The sequence below is a fragment of the Schistocerca nitens genome, chromosome 1 (assembly GCF_023898315.1).
Source record: "Schistocerca nitens isolate TAMUIC-IGC-003100 chromosome 1, iqSchNite1.1, whole genome shotgun sequence".
NCBI classification, from domain to species: domain Eukaryota; kingdom Metazoa; phylum Arthropoda; class Insecta; order Orthoptera; family Acrididae; genus Schistocerca; species Schistocerca nitens.
This window is the reverse complement of record NC_064614.1, coordinates 424,228,362-424,246,536: the sequence shown is the minus strand read 5'-3', so window position 1 is coordinate 424,246,536 and position 18,175 is coordinate 424,228,362. Positions and strand designations below refer to the sequence as shown.

Below are 18,175 nucleotides of genomic sequence, written 5' to 3'. Positions count from 1 at the left end.
TCTGCATCTCCTCCATGTCCGAACAACATTGCTTTGGTTCACTCCAAGACACCTGGACACTTTCCTTGTTGAGAGCACTTCCTGCCACAAAGTAAAAATGCGGGATGAAATCAAACTATGGTACTGAATGTCTAGGCATGGTTGAACTACAGACATCACGAGTCATATGCGTCCTTCCTGGTGGAGTGAATGGAAGTAATTGGCTATCAAACCCCCTCCGTCTAATAGGTGCTGCTCATGCATGATTGTTTACATCTTTGGGCGGATTTTGTGACATCTCTGAACAGTCAAAGAGGCTGTGTATGTGATACAATATCCACAGTCAACATCTATCTTCAGGAATTCTGGGAACCGGGCCAATGCAAAACATTTTTTGATGTGTGTACATAACATCAGTGGATAAAACCATATCATTATTGTTGGCCAGCAACTTCCGTTGGCAAAACATATTTCTCTTTGATCTGTTATAAAAAGGCTACCATGGCCAGATGCAACCTGAAAGATTTATTTGGTAAAGCAATAGCAAACTGCAGTGTGAAAGTAGAATGCATTTGACTGTCAATAAGAGTATGATTGGGTCTATGCCTTGGTAGAAAGTGTGTTAAGTGCAAAAAGTCAATAAACTAAAAGCAACAACTTTTCACTTAAATTTAAAGAATTTTAATTTACATAAAATGAAGAGAGATATTTTCATATTTGGCAGCAACATGGTCACAATGATTTAGCAACAAACTATGTTCTCTTGTGAACCCAAAAAATTAAAATATAGATGAATGGCAGGTTCATGAGATGTTAGGAGTACATGTTACAGTAAAGGGAGATTACTGCATGCTATATATGGGGAATTATCTGCCTAATGAATTTCATTTCCAAATATAAAACATGAGAACTAAAACTATAGTAAATGTCAGATGCCACCATTAGTTCTTAATAGCCACTGGCCTGTAGAATATCTATCATTACAGAATATCTATCATTATGTTAGTATGAATTGGAAGTTTCCTTGAATTTAATTTCTGCTGAAAATGAATTATTGTTCGAGTTTAATGACAGAGCCACATGAGGTATACCACTTCCTACTTGATCACCAACCACTGTGATAGGCAAATTTTCTAGAAAGTATGTTTCTTATGCCAAGGTTATTAAGCCCAGGCAGTAATTTTTTCACATAGCACTGATGTCAGTATCATCATAAAATATTAATGATAGACAAAGTAAACTAACAGGAGAAGATGAGGCAATGGTGATAGTAATGGTAATGTAATCATTCAGCAAATATAATATAATATTACACCAATCCAGGTAATTGTAAAATAAATTAAAGAAACACAACACAAAAAGAGGGGAACTATCAAAATTTAATTTCTCATGACATTAACATCTACAGCAAATAGCTCTGTGTGAGATGGATACTGTGACTGAGTTAAAATGAAACATAATAGAGAATGGAAAGTGAGAAGAGATTAGTGCATAAAAGAAGTTGATAATTTTGACTAAACAATTTTATTTTTCATTTTCCTCACTGTATATTTATGTATATAACCTGGCAAAATGAAGTGGTTATCTGGCTGTGATGGCAGCATTATAGTGTTTATGCCTGAGAAGATGGAGAGGAGGCACTAAAAGCATTTAATCTGTATTCTTGCAAGTGGAGTGCTGTTACACACTATATATCTGTATGCACCTCTGAGTGAATTGACTATTAATAACAAGAACAGAAATAGGGCATACAGTAAATCTCACCTTGTTTGCTTATCATATTTAATTGGCAATAACCATAAGACCACCTTTCCAATGATATCACTATCTTCCACACTTGAGTATGTTAATTCACCATCTGCTAGTTTAGCCATGGACGTAATGCCAGCTCTTTGTTCAAATCCATGCTGACTGATTTTTCTATTTTTTCAGTTTGTTCACTTGTTGTGGTATCTCTCCATCAATAGTCATTATGCACTTTTTTGGCATGATACACAGCCTTTCAAGTCTTCTAATGACGTAAAGATAAAAACTAATATCACAGCAGCAAAAGCAAACTGATTGTGTGGCCTAGTAGTTAGCTTTTTTGGCTAGTTATGCTGAGGTCCTGGGTTCAATCCTCAGTGATAACCTCAGATTTTTCTCTCATCGAAAGGGCTGTAAGGATGCACACTCAGCCTTGCGAGGCCAACTGAAAAGCGTATTGAATATACAAGCACTGAAATTGATGTGCAAGTTGCTGAAGGAGCATTACATTGAAAAGCTTGCTATACGATAGGTGACACATGACATTTATAGCAGTAAAAACATCTGCTTTTATATTTATGGCTTAGAGGATGAGATGGTAGAGGTATTACAACTATGGATCTTGTTCTTGCAAGATCCAACATCAGATCTGCAGGGTTTTTTTCTAGGTCATATGGTCACTGCAGGAACAGAACCACATTGTTGCAAAAGTTTGTCTATGGAACAAAGAGGTGGAGGTTGATGCTCCTCAAGTAACACCAAAATTTCAGCATTTCTTATCTCCACAAACTTTTAATTTTTTTTTCTGTCCATTTCTACATTATGGTTCAAAGTTTTCCTCTTTTTATAGAGGAGATGTGAATATGAAATGAAACTCTTCATTCAAAGCAATGAAATGTTGTCTGGCACTGTTTTTGACAACAGTTTTTGCACAGTGTCACATTGCAATATTTATCCAGAATGTTGTGTGTATGAATTTACAGTTTATCTAAATAAAACCCTGGCTGTTTTCATTCTGGTGCTTCACTTTTTTTGTGCAAAAAATCTAATCTAGTATGTTCTTTTTACAGTTATATTCCATCATCCACACATACTGAGTTGTTCATTCCAGTATGTTTTAAAATCAGTTCCCACAGATGGAACAGTTTTTCTCTGAGCTTCTGTGCTAACTAGGAAATCCAGTTATGTGCGACAAACATGGTGAAGTTTTCTTTTTTTTTTTCTTTTTGCAGGATTGACATTTTCTTGTATTGTTAATAATACAGTATCACAGAAACTGCTAGTTAATAACACATTTATCTATATCATCAATGAAATTTTAATTAATCTGCTTTGGTGCATATACTTGAATCCTGCTCCACTCAGCAAGAACATTTATTAGAGGAGGGGGTGGGGGGTGAGACAGATGGAGAACATGTCATGACACAAGACCTAAATTTGAGTGGCACAAACAACTTACTATATCCCAGAGAACTGATCGTTACCCACTCACTTCTAGAAGTGTATGACAATTCTGAGATGAATAAATACTCTGTACTTCAGATCAGATTCCTGGAGGGAAGGGGGGGGGGGAGGGGGAAAGGAGCAAGTGTAACCTCTTGCCCCCCCCCCCCCCCCCCCTTTGTGTGGAGGCCTATGTCACTCAAAACTCTGTCCCTCCTTCCATAATCTGCACACTATTGACTTACATAACTTTTGTTTGTCAACATTTGTTTCAACATTATGTTGCCTTCACTAATGGCACTATCACACCTCCCTCATTCTCAGTGTCTGCTGTCAATAATATTAACAATGTTAACAGCAGTCTGTCATGGATTCATGACAAAATATTTGCTGCAACAATTTTTTGAGAGCACTTTTTGTGCTCTTACTGTGAGCTACCAACATGCTCCTCCTTGAATTGGAGCATGGCTGCACCTCGTCACATGAACCGCTATGGTCCTGGGTTACCAGTTCACCTTGCCAAGTAAAACTTACTGACATTTACTATAAATTCATATTTTACACCATAATATGGCTTATTTTAAGTAATATGATTGTAGTTTGAATGGAAAATCCACAATGGGATAATGTCAATATTATGAACACCAGTTAGCAGAGATGTTGAGTTGTAGACAGGCACAGTGAAAAGACTAACATACACATAAGCTTTTAGCCAGAACGCCTTCTTCTGAACTGGACAAAACACACACACACACACACACACACACACACACACACACACACACACATATTCATGCAATGATGGCTCATACATGCATAACCACTGCCTCTGGTTGCCAATGCCAGACTATGAGCAACTGTGCATGACGGGAGAATAGAATCAATCAGAGTGGTTGGGGGGGAGGGGGGACCTGAGGTGGGATGGAGGAGAGAGTGCAGGATACAGGTGGGGGACAGCAGAGTGCTGCCTTAGGGAGCATACATGGATGAGGTGGAGAGAGGGTACGGCAGCAAGGTGTAGTCGCGAGGTTAGATGGAGGGCATGTGGGGCGCAGGACAGGGCGTTGGGTGTGTGGAAAAGGAGAGAAGTAAAAAACTGTGGGTGTGCTTGAGGAATAGAAGGCTGTGTAGTGCCGGAGTGGGAACAGGGAAGGGGATAGGTGGGTGAAGGACAATGACTAAGGAAGGTTCAGGCCAGGAGGGTTATGGGAATGTAGAGTGTATTACAGGGAGAGTTCCCATCTGTGCAATTCAGAAAAGCTGGTTTTGACAGGAAGGATCCAGATGGCACAGGCTGTGAAGCAGTCATTAAAAAGAAGAAAGCTGTATAAGGCAGCGTGCTCAGCAACTGGGCAGTCCAGCTGTTTCTAGGCAACAGTTTGTCAGTGGCCATTCATGTGAACAGACCACTTGTTGGTTGTCATGCCCACACAGAACAAAGCAGGATCACATGACTGGTTTCAGATGAAGCCCTTCCTTTGATGGAATAGGTGATGCCTGTGACTGGATTGGAGTAGGTGGTGGTGGGAGGAAGTATGGGCAGGTCTTGCATCTACACTCCTGGAAATTGAAATAAGAACACCGTGAATTCATTGTCCCAGGAAGGGGAAACTTTATTGACACATTCCTGGGGTCAGATACATCACATGATCACACTGACAGAACCACAGGCACATAGACACAGGCAACAGAGCATGCACAATGTCGGCACTAGTACAGTGTATATCCACCTTTCGCAGCAATGCAGGCTGCTATTCTCCCATGGAGACGATCGTAGAGATGCTGGATGTAGTCCTGTGGAACGGCTTGCTATGCCATTTCCACCTGGCGCCTCAGTTGGACCAGCGTTCGTGCTGGACGTGCAGACCGCGTGAGACGACGCTTCATCCAGTCCCAAACATGCTCAATGGGGGACAGATCCGGAGATCTTGCTGGCCAGGGTAGTTGACTTACACCTTCTAGAGCACGTTGGGTGGCACGGGATACATGCGGACGTGCATTGTCCTGTTGGAACAGCAAGTTCCCTTGCCGGTCTAGGAATGGTAGAACGATGGGTTTGATGACGGTTTGGATGTACAGTGCACTATTCAGTGTCCCCTCGACGATCACCAGTGGTGTACGGCCAGTGTAGGAGATCGCTCCCCACACCATGATGCCGGGTGTTGGCCCTGTGTGCCTCGGTCGTATGCAGTCCTGATTGTGGCGCTCACCTGCACGGCGCCAAACACGCATACGACCATCATTGGCACCAAGGCAGAAGCGACTCTCATCGCTGAAGACGACACGTCTCCATTCGTCCCTCCATTCACGCCTGTCGCGACACCACTGGAGGCGGGCTGCACGATGTTGGGGCGTGAGCGGAAGACGGCGTAACGGTGTGCGGCACCGTAGCCCAGCTTCTTGGAGACGGTTGCGAATGGTCCTCGCCGATACCCCAGGAGCAACAGTGTCCCTAATTTGCTGGGAAGTGGCGGTGCGGTCCCCTACGGCACTGCGTAGGATCCTACGGTCTTGGCGTGCATCTGTGCGTCGCTGCGGTCCGGTCCCAGGTCGACGGGCATGTGCACCTTCCGCCGACCACTGGCGACAACATCGATGTACTGTAGAGACCTCACGCCCCACGTGTTGAGCAATTCGGCGGTACGTCCACCCGGCCTCCCGCATGCCCACTATACGCCGTCGCTCAAAGTCCGTCAACTGCACATACGGTTCACGTCCACGCTGTCGCGGCATGCTACCAGTGTTAAAGACTGTGATGGAGCTCCGTATGCCATGGAAAACCGGCTGACACTGACGGCGGCGGTGCACAAATGCTGCGCAGCTAGCGCCATTCGACGGCCAACACCGCGGTTCCTGGTGTGTCCGCTGTGCCGTGCGTGTGATCATTGCTTGTACAGACCTCTCGCAGTGTCCGGAGCAAGTATGGTGGGTCTGACACACCGGTGTCAATGTGTTCTTTTTTCCATTTCCAGGAGTGTAGGTCTATTACAAGGATATGAGCCATGAAGCAAGGGGTTAGCAGTAGGGGTTGTGTAGGGATGGACGAGGATATTGTAGGTTCGATGGGCAGTGGAATATCACTGTGGGAGAGATGGGGAAGATAATGGGTGAGACATTCCTCATTTCAGGGCATGATGAGAGGTAGTAGAAAACCAGGTGGAGTATGTGATTCAGTTGCTCCAGTCCTGGGTGGTACTTAGTCACAAGGGGAATGCTCCTCTGTGGCCAGATGGTGGGACTTTGGGAAGTAGTGGGTGACTGGAGATCTGTCTCTGTACAAAGTTGGAAGTGTAATTATGGTATTTCACTTACTTTTTACTTTACACATCCAGTTCCGTGGGACCAAATTGAGGAGCAAATCTCCAAAATCATGGAATGTATCAGCATATGAAATTACAACATAAAAGTCTTTGCGAAACCCTTGGTGTATTTCGAGATGGATGTCTTGTCACTACACATGTGACATCCATGAATGGCTAGGCTGCATGGAAGGTACTTCTTGGCATGGAATGGGTGGCAGCTGTTGAAATGGAGGTACAGCTGGTGATATGGATGGAGGTACTGATGTAGCCAACTTTGAGCTTGAGGTCAACATCAAGGAAGGTAGCTTGTTGGGTTGAAAAGGACAGGTGAAGTCAATGTGCCCTGAAATAAGGAATATCCTACCCCACAGTGGTATTCTGCCACCCACGGAGCCTACACAATATCTTCATCCATTCCTTCACATCCCCTGCTCCCAACACATCGCCTCCTTGCTCATATCCCTGTAACAGAACTAGATGCAAGACCTGTTCCTTACATCCTGCCACTACGACCTACTCCGGTCCAGTCACAGACATCACCTATCCCATGAAATGAAATGCTGTGTGGCTATGGCCTCCCGTCGGGTAGTCCGTTAGCCTGGTGCAAGTCTTTCTAGTTGACGCCACTTCGGTGACTTGCGTGTCGATGGGGATGAAATGATGATGATAAGGACGACACAACATGCAGTCCTTGAGTGGAGAAAATCTCCCACCCAGCTGGGAATCGAACCTGGGCCTTTACGTATTACAGTCAGTCATGCTGACCACTCAACTACCAGGGGTGGACACCTATCCCATCAATGGCAAGGCTACCTGTGAATCAAGTCATTTGATCTACAAGCTAAGCTACAACCACTGTGCTTCATTCTGCGTGGGCATGACAACCAACATGCTGTTGTGTCCGCATGATGGCCAACGACAAACAGTGGCCAAGAAAAGTGGACTACCCAGTTTCTGAGCCCACTGCTCAACCCATCGTTCTTCATTTTAATGACTGCTTCACAGCCTATGGCATCTGGATCCTTCCTACCAATGGCAGCTTTTCTGAACTGCACAGGCAGGAACTCTCCCTGCAGTATATCCTATGCTTCCATAACCATCCTGGCATCAGCCTTTGTTAGTCATTGTCCCCTTCCTTGTTCCCAACCCACAGCCTCCTATTGCACAAGCCCGCCCCCCCCCCTCCCACCCCTGGACCCCTGTCTTACAGCTCTGCCCTTTCTCCACCTCATACCTGTATGTTCTCACAAACAGCACTTTACTGCCCACACCTGTACCATGCTTTCTCTCCCCACCCCCCACCCCCCACCCTCAACCCCGCCTCCTCCTTGCTGCTACCGCACAAGATGGCTTCTCCCATCATGCACAGTTGCTCACAGTCTGGTCTCGGCCCTCAGAGACAGTATATGTTGTCTATTTGAAATGAAGACCTTCTGGCCAGAAGCTTATGTGTTTAGAAGTTTTTCTGTTGTGCCCGTCTAAGACCCATCATCTCTGCTATACAGTCACTAACAATCTATAGTTCTCACAATACTGTCATAAGTTGAATAAAAATGTCAAAAGAATAACTGAATTTCAAAAGAATTAACTGAAATATACATTGCTCTATTGTTGTGATAGAAATAAAAAGATGCTTTATGTGGAGCTAAGTGTCAACAGGAAAGGGCATGCCAACAATTGGCAAGGGAGGGTAGCAGTCATGTCACCTTCCCCCCCCCCCCCCTCTCCCCACCCCTCCTCAAGACTAATCATCTTCATCAACTGAACTCACATCATGCCTATCAGACAGACAGATGGATCAATTCAATATCAGCTTGAAGAAACCCAGATCATGTAATGGATATTGATTTGCGGCATGCATACCCAGAGCCATTTCTCATGAAATCTCAAAACTATTTCGTCTTTCACGGCACAACTAAAATGAAATGACCGCCCTCCACCCTTCTTGCTTGCCCAGACTCTGGATATGCTTTTGTCGAAGAAATAGGTAGAGGTGGTGGAAACAGCACTATTAAAATTATAAATCACTGTTAGCAGGACAATAAACAAACATTAAATCAGTAGCACAGTACATTTTAGTAGCTAACGAATGGGTGATGATGTACCAATAAATAAATGAAACTCATTAGATACTCTTCTTTCTGGTAGTAGGTGCAGTTTTTTCATTAACTTTACAGAATAAACAGCACACATTCCTAACAGCTTCCAGCCTATTTATTTTGTAGCTGAAAACTTCAACACTGTTGCTGCCCCAGCAAAATAAAATTTGTGTCTGAGTCTACGTTAGAATAAACACCACAATTGGCAATCCAACTGGTGACCTCCATTATCCATAATCACCACGCCTTTGATTTACATGGGCACTGATTCACTTTTTGAGTGCCAAAATTCTCCGTATTAAGACCACAGAACCTTTCTCTCTTGAGCTGCTGTTACAATGTATGACAGAATACCAATCTTACATCTCCTTCAACCCACTAAAGTGACCACATGCTCCACATCAATGCCCTGAAGTTAAAAATATTGGTACTACTAACTATGCTATGGAAATATGACAGACGAAACCATAGGTTTCAGTTGCCAATAGTGACAAAATATGGGCTCCCTGCTAACAGTCTCTTGAATAAATGCAGTAATTTTAGATTGCTAACAAGTTTTTCATATGTCCACTAAAACTTCCAATCACTTGGTGTTTCATCTGCCAGTCTATCTCAGTTTACATACAATACTGTAACATATTCCTACAATACCAACCATGGAGAACATTCGTTTCCCTTGCCACAAAAGGAATGTCATTTGCTAACAAAAATAAGACAACTGCTCTTGATGGTTGTGAAATCAGATCACAGTAAACTTTCAACGACATACTGCAGCTGTTCTTCTGTTAGTGAAGTGTAACTGTGTAGAGAACAGCGATCCTGAAAGATAAAAGTTGCATGAATTACAGTGAACACACCAGGAAAACAAAAAGTTTGGGATGTTGTGAAGCTGAAACAAAAGAATGATGTTAGTGATAACAAATACTTCAGTTAATTGAAGTTTATGCATGCCAAATCCCACTAGCACCTTATTGCTGAGCAAGCCCACAACACAACAGTTACTGCATTTTAAATGCACAAACACTTCTAAACAAACAAGTTTCACTCCGAAATTATGCCTTTATAAATAGGTAAGTCATATCATCTGAGCTTCCAATTGTTTTATCTTTCAACAGGAAATATCTGTTTCAGGTTTTTAATTCTGCCTTATCTGTTTGATGAGCTCTTTACAGGTAGGAGTGATATCGACTTCCTTAACCATTTGTCTTTGGGCCACAATAAATAAATATTTCATCATTTCTGCTGTGCACTGAATATAGAACTTAACAGGTGTAATCAGTGAAAGCCTACATTGTATGATTAACAGGTGTAGTTCCATTTCCATGGTACAGTTTCAATGAATTAAATTGGTTTTAAAATTCTACCCTCCTTACATTAATGTTTTCTACCCATCCAATTATCATAAAAGTAAATGAATATCTGAATACAGCAGAGTGTATTAACCTCCATTTTCTTCATATTTCTCCATTAATTTTGTTTCGTAATAAGTCTTACCATTCAACTGGCAGATAACTAAATATGGATGAAACATACCAATTTTTGTGGTCTTATAGGAGCCAAAGGTATTAACATTATTTTGCTAATTTTATCCACTAAATTTAAATGTTCTCAGTTACTTTTTGGATTGTGATAACCAGCATAACTATGACATCACTGTAATCACTAATCATTACCTCTTCATGACCTGGCGGCTAGGGCACTAGATGGATCTTTAGAAAGACTGACTAGTTTCCCATCACGTCACAAATGAGTTACTTTATTCAAAGCTACAATTATGGAAATGTTAATCGCTATACCATGAACATCTTAATCAAATGTTACCAAACTGATACTACAATATTTCTAAGCATGTGGGGAAATGTTAATTAAAATTTGATCCTTATGCTGGCTTATTTTCAGTGTAAAAAATCCATTTCTATGAATGAATAATGAAGTGAAAACATGATAGCTTTGGGAGTATTTACTTTTACTGGAAACATTCAAGTGGAGATCACAACTTATTACATCCAGATGAACATGCAAGTGTAGCTTATCACCATTTTTCTGACTTTGGGTAGGATGGACCATGGAAATGAATTATATAGAACCACCATACTGACAGATTACACAGTTGTCTGTAGTGCAAGGACTACAGGGTGAATGATGACGAGATGGACTCAGGGCAACAGTGTGATAAAAAGAGTTAGGAGTCCTTCCACAAGGACAACACCACAACAACACAAAAGGATGGTCAGATTGTTCAAGAGGCTCTGACAAACAAATCAATGAGAACATCTAAAATCTGGGCAGAAGTGATGGTTGAGTGTCACCATGGGCTGTTGGGAACAGATTAGCTGTAGATGATTTCAATCATGAGTTGGCATGCATAATTTACTGCTGATATCACGCACAGACAACAGACACATGTAAAGTGTAGAGCCAGGTCAACTGGAAAGTTGTGTGGCATTTTGTGGCTGTATGGTCAGAACCACATCCAAATGGAAAATTCTGTGGAACTTTGTGGCATTTAGCTATGAATCTCACTTCTGTCTTTGGTGGCAGGTTTGTCACCAACCTGTCCGTAAGTGACCTCATAAAAGATCACGGCAAGCTGTGATTCTTGAGCCACATATCTCTCTAATGTCTGGAATCTGTCTTTCTCTCTCTCTCTCTCTCTCTCTTGAAGCAACCTTGAGGAATGAGTGGATCCTTGATTGGACTGTCCACCTTGTAAATTGTCACCCACAGAGAATGTGTGGGATTACACAGGAAATTATATGCTTTCATATCAGCTTCCAGCCAGTTTGTTTAACAGGCATGACAAGCAATTCCTCAATTTTACTTTTGGGGCTGTTTTCTTGCATGATTCAATGAATATAGGAGAGTATTTGTGCCCATGGGGGACCAGAGTTCATATTGATGGTTATGGACATCAGTTCTGAATGGAATGGCATGTAATATCTGTTACATGATGACCATTTCTACACAGTTTGATAAACATCAGACTGAAGTTTTATGGTGTAACACTTTCCATTTCTGTCAGTGTGTTTCTACAAAACGTTTTTGCTCTCTCTCAGTATAAAAATCACACATATCCTAGTCAAATTATTTTCTCATCTTACACACAATCATCTGAGGCAATTCACAGAACAAGTCATTACATAATTCTCAGAAAGATGAGGATAATTTTAAAATTAAAAGACAAAAAAACTATAAAAATTATAAAACAAAATATTTGTTAAAGAGCTTACAAATAACAATACCGTGAAAGGCTGTAAACTACAGCCAGGAATCTTTTACACAATAAAATAAGTGTGCTGAAGAATGTTGCTAACATACAATAATATGCATCAAATTTTTCATCAACAGCCGAAAGTCCAATCAACAAAGTTCAGGAGATGTGGCAGACCACTGTGCAGCTTGTCCACAATAAGATGGCAATTCCTTTGGTGGCTGTCAGGAATTGCAGTAGGCATGTCTTTCTCCACATTAGCACTGCTGTGGGGAGAGGAATGGTGACCAGAAGGCAACATCAGCTTCTTCCTGGAGTACTGGCACCTTAACAATGCATACAGTAATACTTTGCATCCAGAGGCAGCATAATGTTACTGCATTTTGAGAAAATTTAATATCTTTCAAACAATGCCAGTTTTCTATGTTTCTGGCAGCACCAGTGAAATCATCATCTTACCGTGTACAAGCCACACAGTCACAAAACAAAACTGTTCACATGGAAAATGGCTAAGTCTCACATCTGCCATTCTCAGCATGTACAGCCGCATCATAAGCTGTGGCAACATTTTTGCCCTGTTAATGGTCATGATGCGTTATGGCAGCAACATATTATCATATCAGCAATATGTACGATACATAACACTGTAAATAATACCAATCAAACATTACACATGGAAGTATAGGACCAACAGTGCAGTACAGATTGACTGGCAGCACTAGATGATGTACAAAGGTGTTAGTGTCACTGTCTGCACTGTGGCCAACATTTGTTATGTCCTTGTTATGCTAGGTGACAATGGCCTTTCTGTGGTAACTTCTCTTGTCTTGATGAGTACAACACTGGTGTATATTATTTGTTGCACAGTAGAGAACTATTGCATTATGAAACTGTGTGCCCGACCGAGACTCGAACTCGGGACCTTTGCCTTTCGCGGGCAAGTGCTCTACCATCTGAGCTACCGAAGCACGACTCACGCCCGGTACTCACAGCTTTACTTCTGCCAGTATCTCGTCTCCTACCTTCCAAACTTTACAGAAGTTCTCCTGCGAACCTTGCAGAACTAGCACTCCTGAAAGAAAGGATATAGCGGAAACATGGCTTAGCCACAGCCTGGGGGATGTTTCCAAAATGAGATTTTCACTCTGCAGCGGAGTGTGCGCTGATATGAAACTTCCTGGCAGATTAAAACTTTGTGCCCGACCGAGACTCGAACTCGGGACCTTTGCCTTTCGCGGGCAAGTGCTCTACCATCTGAGCTACCGAAGCACGACTCACGCCCGGTACTCACAGCTTTACTTCTGCCAGTATCTCGTCTCCTACCTTCCAAACTTTACAGAAGTTCTCCTGCGAACCTTGCAGAACTAGCACTCCTGAAAGAAAGGATATAGCTCAGATGGTAGAGCACTTGCCCGCGAAAGGCAAAGGTCCCGAGTTCGAGTCTCGGTCGGGCACACAGTTTTAATCTGCCAGGAAGTTTCATATCAGCGCACACTCCGCTGCAGAGTGAAAATCTCATTCTATTGTATTATGAGCTAACAAAACTGTACAACATAACTCACAAAATGTTGTACAAAAATCATCCAAGTTCTTTTAAAGACATATGTTTTATAGGAATGAGAGATTATTATTGCTTTAAGGAGTAAGTGATTTTAGAGCAAACAGGTTTCTAGCAAACTTTTATCTTTCATGAAATTTGTATTTCGAATGTAGGGGAGGGTAAATAATTAAATAATTAGTCAATTCTTTGGTATGGATGAAACTGGTAATGACACTTTTTTTTCATATTATGAACTCAAATATAAACACCAAGTTCAACAGCAATCCTTTTGTCCTTTTATTAGAAAACATTAAAATTCACTGTCACACTCAATTTTGAACACAATCACGAACAAATTAAGTTGCCAAATAGAAAACTGTATACAGAAGTAGCAGCCAGGATGGCAAAGCAGAGGCAGCAGAATCCCTTTTGTGATACTTAAAAGATCTTAATTGCAACACCCAAGTCAGGGATGAGAACCAACAACAAACTAGGGCAATTAAACCACACCCCAATTACCACCCTGCAAGGTTTAAGGTTATACGTGTTTTGCAGTGTACTTAGAAATGTGACCCTCAGCAATTTCATATACACGTAAGTATTACCTCATATGGAGACCAACAACTAAACAGAGTGAGCCACTTTGAGCGACATAAGATATATCGGGCATTAGGTCAATTACAATTCAGAATTGTCTTAAGACCCCTAAAAATGAACTGTAAATAACAACCACTGATAGATTAAAAAGAGAAAAACAGTCACAACAATACTAGTACTAAAGAGACTTTGTCTCCACCTGGATACCCCAGTGACTGCCCTACTTAACAACTTCAAAAGCCAATGACCCCCCCCCCCCCTCCCCCATCTAATATGGGCACCCACTGCAGCACAAACAATGTTATAAAACAATAAATCAGAGCACCAACACCTAGTAATAAATTGGAAAAATTTGCTGAACTAGGCCCACTCAATTCTGGATGCGCTGTAACATAATCACGAGCAATGTCTCCCTATTACAATTTACTACTACACAAATTTAGAAATACTTGCAACCCAAGGTAAGCCCCTTCAACGAATGTTCTTATATGGGACTCAGACACCCACTCCTCATGAATGTGACTAACACTGACAGACTTGTACATGGAAAAATTTGTCAACAATGTATCATCAGCACTTCACTGCCTCCACATCTTGTTGGATGAGGCAGGTAATTGAAACCAACTGTGGATGGACCTCATACTAGCCTCATTTCTGATGTGAAATTTTCCTCATCTCACATTAGTCCACTTTATATTACAACATTTGATACAACTGTGTGTTTGTTAATTGGAAATCCACTTTGTGAAGCCATCTGGTGATGATGCTCCTTCAAGAATTGCGGAGTTCGATATTATCATGTTTTTCTCCTCGTGTTAGCTGTTGTTAAGAGAATACGAGCAGCAGAAACTAAGAATTTATCATTCTTGGTGATTTGTGGTACTTCCATACTTGAGAGGAATTTGTTCAAAATTTGTTAAGCTGTAGTTAGCATTGTTCTAGTCGTTCTTCCAATATTTATGTGGTTTTAAGTGCTGTGCTGATTAACCTGACACCTATTACCGTATTTACTCGAATCTAAGCCGCAATTTTTTTCCGGTTTTTGTTATCCAAAAAACCGCCGGCGGCTTAGAATCAAGTGCAAAGTAAGCGTAAGTTCTAAAAAATGTTGGTAGGTGCCGTCACAACTAACTTCTGCCGTCGAATGTATGTAGCGCTACACAGGCATGCTTTGCAGGCACAAAGATAAATACTGGCGCCAAAACCTCTGCGTCAGTAAATAAATTTAAAAAAAGGTAGAAAACGAGCTTTTTTTTCTCTGGCCCGAGTTTCGACCACTACATTTTCATTTTCATACATTATCCAACGAAGTAAACAGAAATTCCGTATTGTTCATTTTCGAATGTAGGAGCCTTTCAAATATTCATAGCAACAAAAATAAATTTCTTTACACAAAAATACCAACAATGCACAAGGCTTTAGGATTGTTGCACGAGCTGATACGCTGGGGCTTGTTAAGATTTCACGTAGTGGAACCCATTGCTTCGTGCAATTTTGTGAAGTGCTTGTTTATGTTAGTGAACCATTATGAAGAGCTTTCATTATAGTGCCAAATTCAAGAGGGGAGTTATTTCTTCTGCTGAACAAAGTTCTAATCGTGCTGCAGGTCTGTGATATGGGATTGATGAGAGCAAATTCAGGTGATGGCGAGTGCAGAGACACAAATTATTTGAATGTTCAACAGGAAAGCATTTAGTGGGCCAAAGTGTGGTCGATATCATGCACTAGAAGTGATTTTAAATGAATTTGTTAAGGAACAGCGCTAGAAATTCCTACCGGTGAACGCCGAAATTTTAAAAATTAAGGCACATGAAATTGCTAGAGAGAAAAAAAATCGATAATTTTAAGGCCAGTCGCAGCTGGATTGATCTGTTTATGAAGCGCTGAGGTTTTTCACTTCGGTGGCGAACTTAATCAGGGGGTGAAAAAAAACAGCGGATGTCAATCATGCTTGCACAGCAGATGTACATAAATTACCCCCATTCATTGTTTTCAAGCCAAAGACTTTACCGAAATCGGAAGTGTTTCCAAAAATTGTAATTGTAAGAGCAAACGAAACTGGGTGGTTTTCGGACATGGTGCGTGAGTAATACCAACAGACTGCGTAGACCAAGCAGCAACAAAGAATCGAGTGATAGTGATTCAGAATCATGACTGATATTTTAAACATTTCATATAAGATGTACTACAAACCTAATAAAACTTTGTTTTAAATTTCAGCATTTAATTTCCAAGTTATTTTCATTCTTATTTTATGAGTATTGCTACTCTGAATTGCACAGGATAGAAAAGCGTGGAGATCTGCATCAAACCAGTCTACGGACTGAAGACGACAACAACAACAACACACACTGCATTTGAAGTCATCACTAAAAATCTACTAGGAAAATCCGACTGGCAAGACTGTTGGGGTATGGCTAACTCTACGTTCTGAATTTTTTCCTACCTGTGACAAGAGATGGTTGCAAATAAGAACTTTTATGAATCTTAACTCACATGCAGTATTCTCTTCACCATAAAAATAATACGAATGTAAACATTATGCCATGTATTCTTTCGTGTTTGCTGCTATCTCATTTAAATCATGTCTGCCTAATAAATTACGAAACTAGAGTGAGACAACAGCAAACGCGGAAGAATAGAAATATCATGTTATGTTTGTATTCGTATTCTTATACTGAATAGTGATACAGTCAGAAATGAATCACGGCAACTGACTAGATTTTTAAATCTAAGATGACTCTAATTTCTGTGCAGAATGTAATGTACTAAACAGGCGTCTGCAAAGATTTTCAACCGAAAAAAATTTTCGCGAACCTCTCGTTCAGAATATCGCATTACCAGATCAAAGCAAAATAAGCAATCGATTCAGACCAGACGAAGCACGTGAAAAAGGAAGGGTACCCGTATAAATATGCACGGAGCGCCTTATGCATAGCAAAGCTTAACTGCTAAGCTTACTACTCAAACCAAACTGCTGTAGCTGTATCATCCATTCGACCTAAATTGTGTCGCATGTTACAATGGACCAACTTTGTTTCGATTTGGAGGTGCGGTCTAAAACTTTTCTCTCCCCTTGAATTTCGAGTTTCAAATTTCAGGTGCGGCTTAGATTAGGGAAATTTTTTTTCCTTGATTTCAAGTCTCATGTTTCATGTGCGGCTTAGATTCGAGTAAACACGGTAAGTCTGGTAACAATATTATTGTGCTAATAATTGATGGGCATCATATTTGATTTGTGTGGTAGACAAAGCAAGAGAAAACCACGTCAACATCATCTGTTTATTACTGTATGGAATTCATGGGACCATTTAAAATGCATTTTCCCTGGTGGGCAAAACCCAGGTCAAGCAGTAACCTCGTTTTGTATCAGAAGGTTATTTGGATCAGCCTACTTGAAAGCAGTAACAATGGAAAAATGCCGTTAATGGCCTCTGACAACTGTATTTTAAATTTTATTTATTGATTTATTACTAATTAACACTTAACACACGTAAAAATGACAAAAGCACAAACAAATTCAAAGATATAGTAGCAACAGCAGTTGAGAGATTCATACCTCATAGATTGGTAAGAGATGGAATTGATCCCCCGTGGTACACAAAACAGGTCCGAACGCTGTTGCAGAGGCAACGGAAAAAGCATGCGAAGTTCAGAAGAACACGAAATCCCGAAGATTGGCTAAAAAATTTACAGACGCGCGAAATTTGGCACGGACTTCAATGAGAGATGCCTTTAATAGGTTCCACAACGAAACATTGTCTCGAAATTTGGTAGAAAATCCGAAGAAATTCTGGTCGTATGTAAAGTATACAAGCGGCAAGGCGCAGTCAATACCTTCACTGCGCAGTGCCGATGGTACTGTTACAGACGACTGTGCCGCTAAAGCGGAGTTATTGAACGCAGTTTTCCGAAATTCCTTCACCAGGGAAGATGAATGGAATATTTCAGAATTTGAAACACAAACAGCTGCTAGCATGAGTTTCTCAGAAGTAGATACCTTAGGGGTTGCGAAGCAACTCAAATCGCTTGATACGGGCAAGTCTTCAGGTCCAGATTGTATACCAATTAGGTTCCTTTCAGATTACGCTGATACAATGGCTCCCTACTTAGCACTCATATACAACCGCTCGCTCACCGATAGATCTGTACCTACAGATTGGAAAATTGCGCAGGTCGCACCAGTGTTTAAGAAGGGTAGTAGGACTAATCCATCGAACTACAGACCTATATCATTGACGTCGGTTTGCATATACTG

General features: G+C 41.2%; 1 protein-coding gene across 15 annotated transcripts in view; it reads right to left on the bottom strand.

Moving 5' to 3' along the window:
• The window catches only part of LOC126250272 (glutathione S-transferase theta-1-like), a 320,818-nt gene that overhangs the window by 248,102 nt on the left and 54,541 nt on the right, over positions 1 to 18,175 (bottom strand). For 3 of the 15 annotated variants that reach the window (XR_007545678.1, XR_007545676.1, XM_049951557.1), the window contains one exon: positions 9,225 to 9,388. The exons of the other annotated variants lie outside the window; for them this stretch is intronic. Coding sequence is in view for 1 of the 3 variants with exons in the window: in XM_049951557.1 (XP_049807514.1) it covers positions 9,225 to 9,336 (112 nt within the window). In the remaining 2 variants the exon portion in view is untranslated. The remainder of the gene's footprint in view (positions 1 to 9,224; positions 9,389 to 18,175) is intronic. 15 annotated transcript variants of the gene reach the window in all.